Source organism: Triticum dicoccoides, chromosome 2A (genome assembly GCF_002162155.2).
Source record: "Triticum dicoccoides isolate Atlit2015 ecotype Zavitan chromosome 2A, WEW_v2.0, whole genome shotgun sequence".
Taxonomy (NCBI): domain Eukaryota; kingdom Viridiplantae; phylum Streptophyta; class Magnoliopsida; order Poales; family Poaceae; genus Triticum; species Triticum dicoccoides.
Window position 1 is genome coordinate 721,055,364 of NC_041382.1, and position 6,313 is coordinate 721,061,676.

The window sequence follows — 6,313 nt, forward strand, 5'->3', positions numbered from 1 at the left end:
TATATATCAAATAACATGTTTTGTATAGGCTAAAAGAAGCCCATTTTGTTCTTTGTATTTGCTCTACACCACATATTAAAATATGTATACATTTCTCGGATTCTTTCGAGGTACAAAAATACTACTCCCTCCATTCCGAATTACTTGTTGCAGGTATGAATGTATCTAGATGTATTTTAGTTCTAGATACATCCATTTCTGCGACGAGTAATTTGGATCGGAAGGGGTATTTTTGAATCATTATTTTGTCAAAAGAATGGCTACATGTACGATGTAGCCCAGACCCTAGAACTGTGGAGGTCGAGGGGTGGCATCAATATCATCTATCTTTGCCGGAGCGCTAGTGCTGGTTGTGAAAATACATATCATCATCTTGACAGCTGTTTACTTTGGTTATACAGGGACAATGTTGATACATGAATCTACAGGCGCTGTCTTTCTATCCATAGCTTATGGGGCATTGCAGAACAAGTTTAGTACTAGCCACAACAAGACTTTTACACACAATACAAGAAAAACGAATTGCACCATTCAAGAAAATAAATTGAACAATGATGTTCCTCTGCGCTCTCACCATGCCACGGCTCGCTTGAGTCTGACCTGCAAATTATGCACATTCAAAACATAAGAGCTTTTCAGGTAGAAGCGTATATGTATTTTCTGTTATCTTGAGCTCTCACTTTGGTTATATAAGATGCGTCGAACCAATTATTTCGTTTCATAAAAACATGCAAATGCACATGTAGATCTGTATGTTAGTTCCTGTTGTACCTCACTTTGTCATCTCTGATCAAGGCCTCCAAAGAACTGTTCCAAGCTTGCAGAGCTGAAAACATTGGGTGACACCCTTTCTGTTTGCTGTGGCGAAATGTGCAGCTGATACTTGATAAACCTCTGCAATGGAGATAGCAAATCAAACCTCTGCAATGGAGATAGCAAATCAAACCTCTGCATTGGTGCATTTGTGACTTACAGATAACTGGTGAACGATTTCAGGACTCGAGTCAATGTGCCAGTCAGGTTCCAGTTGCCGGACAAAAGAGGTGCGGCCAATTTCCGTACTGCAGAAGAGAACCTACAGATTTCAGCAAAGAGTTATATTTCAAACACCTATTCCATATATCCAAAACTAAAGCAGTGATAAATGTCTGTCTCCAAGGTCTTATTATGAAGTTTACCTTCTCTCTCACCAAACCGCCACTGGTAAAAAGCCCAGCTTCACTTAGGGCAGACAGTACCTTTTCCTGCATCAATTCAAATGTGTGGGGGTCAAGTTAAAATGGTCTGCTCCAAACACTAAACTATGTAATGAAGCACATACTTGTAATAATGCAAACTCTAAATTCCAAAACAACGAGCTGCAGTGAAATGAAAACTTTATTTGGTATGCATATGATGATGGAAGTATACTGGTGCACAACATAATAAAGTAACAAGAGAACACGGGGGCTCTTTCAAGACCTACCTCACTTTCATCATCAAGAACGTGCTCCATCAGATAGACGTCACAAATTTTTGCAATTTCTAGAAGAACCTCCAAAACAGAAGGTTTCACTGTAACGTGATTCTGAAGAAAGACAGTACATACATGAATTCGTCAGTTAGTCAATAAAAAATAGCAAAATTTGCTGAAGCATTTCTGCCCACCTGGAGCTCCTCTGGAGTTGTTTCCTCCAAAATCACACCAAGTAACCGGCAGGTAACCTGAAACAGTTCTTCCCACATTAGTGAAACACATGCATTGGTCCAACAGGACGCTTAAAATTTTGTAACAACACTAAAAGCAGTTGTTTGTGCAGTACCCTTCGCCCTTCGCTCAGTTTATGCCTGACAAGCTGCTCAAGAGTCAGCTGAAGAAGAAACAGGCAACTATCAACCTAAGGGTTATTTGAACATTAACATTATTTAGAAAAAACAAAGGAAACACTACATTTACTGGTTGGAAAAGCTGATTGATCGCTTCATGTGCTCTTGAATCTACCGATGAGCAGGCATCCGTTCCGACCAAAGCACCTGGCTGTGATCTACTGCTTGTGTTGCTAGATGATGGAGCATCCCGTCTCCGTTGCCTCCGAGGTTGCTCTGGAGGAGCTCTCAACAGTTTCCAGGCAAATACAATTGTGATGGCAATTGCAGCAAGTGTGGTAAGCGAGCGAAGCTTCTAAACAAGGAAACAAAAGAAGTACTTCAATAATTCTGGCAACAAGGACTCAAAATAACATATCATAAAAATGGCAAGTCATGGGACTTGCACTTGAGAACCTACAAAACTTGTGATGGCAATTGCAGCAAGTGTGGTAAGCAAGCGAAGTTTCTAAACGAGGAAATGAAAGAAGTACTTCAGTCTTCAATAATTCTGGCAACCAGGACTCAAAACTTGTGATGGCAATTGCAGCAAGTGTGGTAAGCAAGCGAAGTTTCTAAACGAGGAAATGAAAGAAGTACTTCAATAATTCTGGCAACCAGGACTCAAAATAACATATCTGGCAACCAGGAGTCAGGGACTTAGCACTATAGAACCCACAAAACTTGATGTATCCTTTTGTTCTAGCCAAGTAACACACAATGCACTGATCAGTCCACTGTTTGCATCAAGCACTTATACTTTGTGGAATCATATCGTTGTTCAAACAGTGTAAATTTGCAATTATAGACGTCACAGGTCTTGATGTCTTGCGTGAAGTGCTTACTTATGTTGCTTTGGTGTTTGAAACAGAATGTCTCATTACCAGAGCATTCCATTTCGATATGGACATATTAATTAATGTGCATTCAATTTATAGACACAAGTCATATAATTAGAAGAAAGATAAAACATGAAAAAAAATGATGAAAGGGTTAATGGTAGCTTGGCCTAGCATGTTTACAACAAGGGAACAGCGAAGCCTACAAAGCAACAGGTCGAATGTTCCATGTATACTGGCTCTCGGTAAAAGTAGAACCTCAGGACAATACTACCACCTCGCTCTGTGGCACCGATTTGTCCGGCAACCAGCGTGTCCGTATCAAATACTGTATCTGATAAGGATACATTCCTGATATGTATCAGTGGAGTATCGGTGAGTATGGTAATAATAAAGTGTCTTAATTCAGATACATTTCAGAAGCTTCCCTGATCCTTTCTTGTATGGCCCGGCCCGGCCCAGCAAATGCTGAGTAAGGGGCATATCCTAACCCTAGCCTGTACCCATCCCTTGTGTCCAGCCTCCACTCCCGATCCTCTTCCTCCCTGCTGTACCCACTCTTGGCGGCGCCACCAGATCTAGCAGGCAACCCTAGCCTGTCCCCATCCCTTGTGTCCAGCCTCTACTCCCGATCCTCTTCCTCCCTGCTGTACCCACTATTGGCGGCGCCACCAGATCTAGCAGGCAAACCGGCGACAAGCCGGCGGTGGGCTACTCACCTCCTCCCCCTCTCAGGCTCTAGCAGCAGTGCTCTGGCCGCAAGATGGCGGTGCGCTTCCCGCACCCTCCCCTTCTCAGGCTCCAACAGCAGGCCAATAGCTCGCCCGTGGCAAGCCGGTGGTGGGCTCCTCGTCTCTTCCCCCCTCTCAGGCTACAGAAGCAGTTCACTGCCATGCTCCCTGATTCAGTAGCTCACCGGTGGTGGGCTCCTTGACTCCTTCGCCTCTCAGACTCAGCATCAAGGTATGATCCAGTGCACCCGCTCCTCTCCTACAGATTTCTATCTAATGGCAGTTCCCCTCCTGTAGGCTAAAAACTTCTCCAATTTTGTGTTCTTTTGCGCGCTGTTTCTACTTAATCTCCACCTTCACTATGAATGGGAAAAGAGAAAAACATCAAGCTAATCTGCTGTTCCTAGAAGATAACTGTTTGTTGTTAATTTTTCGCCGCTGCGCTATTGCAGTGTCCTGGCTGGAATTGCCAGAATTATGGCCAGTACGGAATGCAAGCTGCTGCGTGCTGTTTTTGTTCTAAAGAAGAATGATCAGGTATTCTGTCCGGAATGGAAGGGGTTAAATAGGTATGCTCTATTGATCTAGGACATCATATTCTATCAACTAAAGAATATTTGCCATTTGGCAGTGTGACTTAAATATATATTAAATTCAGGAATAGCAAAAAACACCCCATCACTATCTGCCCACAGCGGTACACATAGTGGCCATCCGAAAGTTTGCATCTGTCTGACTAACCGGCAATCCCATATAGCAGTAGTGACTGATTCTTTCAGCCAAGGAGACATCAAAATCACAAGGACCACAGCAATCCCCTGACCTTTTGCCGAAACCGATCACGCATTACCCTGAACAATAGGAGCCATGCTTTACAGTGAACACCTGCGAACCCCCACCATGAACATGCCTGAAGCTTGCGCAGCAGCTAACAAGACATTACTGAATCGATGCTTCGCAACCTAGGCAGTGATAGCTTGCGCAGCAGAACACCCGGTGGCCTATACACATCTAAGAAGCACAGCCTTTCCCCAAATATGGAGCCAGCAGCTTTGGAGGTCAGGCCACCAACAAAAGGGAATTCCTCAGCTACGAGGTACTACAGTAGTGCTACCGACAGATCATTCACGCATCAGTTGACGGGACGGGACCGAGGCCACAGATCCGAGCGGAAACCTGGCGGTCGAGGTCGAAGGGGAGGCGATCGGAGTAGCGGGAGAGGACGTCGACGATGCGCCGCACCAGATCGGCCAGCTCGTCGTCCTTCCCGCCCCCGGCCCGCGCCGCCGCCGGGGACGAAGCCGACGCCGCCGCCGCGGCGGACTCCGAAGCCATCGCCGCCGACGAGACGGGGTGGGGACGGGCGGCTCGGTAAGACAAACCCTAGGAGCTAGTCCGAGGCGCTCGTCGGTCGCGGCGAGGCGGGGGGCGGAAGTGTAATTTGGGGTGGGGTTGGAGGGGGCGGGTGGGCTGTGTGACCTGTGAGATGTCGGGACGGAAGGAAGGGGAAAGCGGCTGCTTCGTGCTGTTGTTTTTGTCACGACCTGGCGTGGTAAACCTCGTTCTCGCAGGTAAGCATGTACAATGATGCTATTTTAACAGCCCCATGTGGTTTAATGATAAGATGAAGAAGAGATAATTCATAAGAAAAAATTTTGTCTTCTTTTATTATTGTCTTTTTTATTTAAAAGAAGATAAAAGATGATCTCTTAGCACAATATGTCTCACTACATTTTTAGAAATAGCTAGTTATTGAAGATAAGGCTAAGAGATGACTTATTGTAGACATATTTTCTTGTCATCTCTGAATTACATGCAAGACTTAAGATAATACTATCTTATCAACCATTGTATGCAAAACTAAAGATAATACTATCTTATCAACTATTGTACATGTCCTAAAGTGCGTTTTTCTTCCCTCGGTTTATCAAGAAGTGAGGCTTTCTGAACTTGTTTTTAATCTTTGTCTCTCAACTCTTCATACCAATCATGGTTAGTCCCTGACAGCGATATTTCTTGGTCAAACTCGGTTTTGACCGCTTCTTGATGCAAGCTTTGTCCCTTAACTCTTAACATCGGGTAGAATAGTCCCTAGAAAGAGTGTTCCTCGGTCAAATCCGATTTTGACTTTTTTGGCACGGTTTTGATTAGGTCAACACTGTAAGGTGGAATAGGACCACATGACATCTCTCTTTCTCTGTGTGTGTGTGTGTGTTTGTCTCGTTCTGTAACGCCCCGAGACCGATGTGCCAGGTGTATTCCAGTTATTCGATGTTGTTGCCTTGTCAGGTGCTTGCGTGTCATGCATTGCATATCATGTCATCATGTGCATTTCATTTGCGTACATATTCATCTCATGCATCCGAACATTTTCCCCGTTGTCCGTTTTGCAATCCGGCGCTCCTATGTCCTCCGGTGTCCCCTTTTGCCTCTTTTCGTGTGCGGGTATTAAACGTTTTCGGATTGGACCGAGACTTGCCAAGCGGCCTTGGTTTACTACCGGTAGACCGCCTGTCAAGTTTCGTGCCATTTGGGCTTCGTTTGATACTCCAACGGTTAACCAAGGACCCGTAAAGGCCTCGTGTGTGTTGCAGCCCAACACCCCTCCAAAATGGTCCAAAACCCACCTAAATCCCCTCCATCATCTAGATCATTCGATCACGATCGCGTGGCCGAAAACCGTGCTCAATTTGGAGCCTCCTAGCTCCTCCTACCTATAAAAAGGCCACTCCCGTGAAATTTTCGGATCAATACACCCCTAACCCTAGCTCCCCGCACCTCCGCCGCGCCGGACAGGTCCGGTCCGGCCGGACAAAGCCGCCGCCGCCACGTGGAGCCTCCCCATTGGCCTGGCCGCCTCCCTCCGCCGCCGGCCCGGAGAGCCCGCGCGCGGCCCTC

The 6,313-nt window shown here is 45.7% G+C and overlaps 1 protein-coding gene across 1 annotated transcript; it reads right to left on the bottom strand.

Annotated features, from left to right (window-relative positions):
- Nucleotides 1-344: 344 nt before the first annotated feature.
- On the bottom strand, nt 345-4,881 carry LOC119356591 (peroxisome biogenesis protein 22-like). The gene is made up of 9 exons (XM_037623571.1): nt 4,592-4,881; nt 1,931-2,161; nt 1,803-1,850; nt 1,648-1,704; nt 1,466-1,567; nt 1,179-1,244; nt 974-1,075; nt 772-894; nt 345-600 (listed from the first exon to the last, which is right to left on the bottom strand). The coding sequence occupies exons 1-8, from the start codon at nt 4,748-4,750 to the stop codon at nt 781-783; spliced, it is 879 nt and encodes a 292-aa protein (XP_037479468.1). The 5' UTR covers nt 4,751-4,881; the 3' UTR covers nt 345-600; nt 772-780.
- Between the last annotated feature and the right edge of the window lie 1,432 nt (nt 4,882-6,313).

Coding starts and splice junctions, on each gene's coding strand:
- LOC119356591 (XM_037623571.1), bottom strand. CDS start 4,750: ATGGCTTCGGAGTCCGCCGCGGCGGCGGCGTCGGCTTCGTCCCCGGCG. Junction 1,705..1,802: donor AACTGAGCGAAGGGCGAAGG/GTACTGCACAAA, acceptor GAACTGTTTCAG/GTTACCTGCCGGTTACTTGG. Junction 1,568..1,647: donor CAACTCCAGAGGAGCTCCAG/GTGGGCAGAAAT, acceptor GTCTTTCTTCAG/AATCACGTTACAGTGAAACC.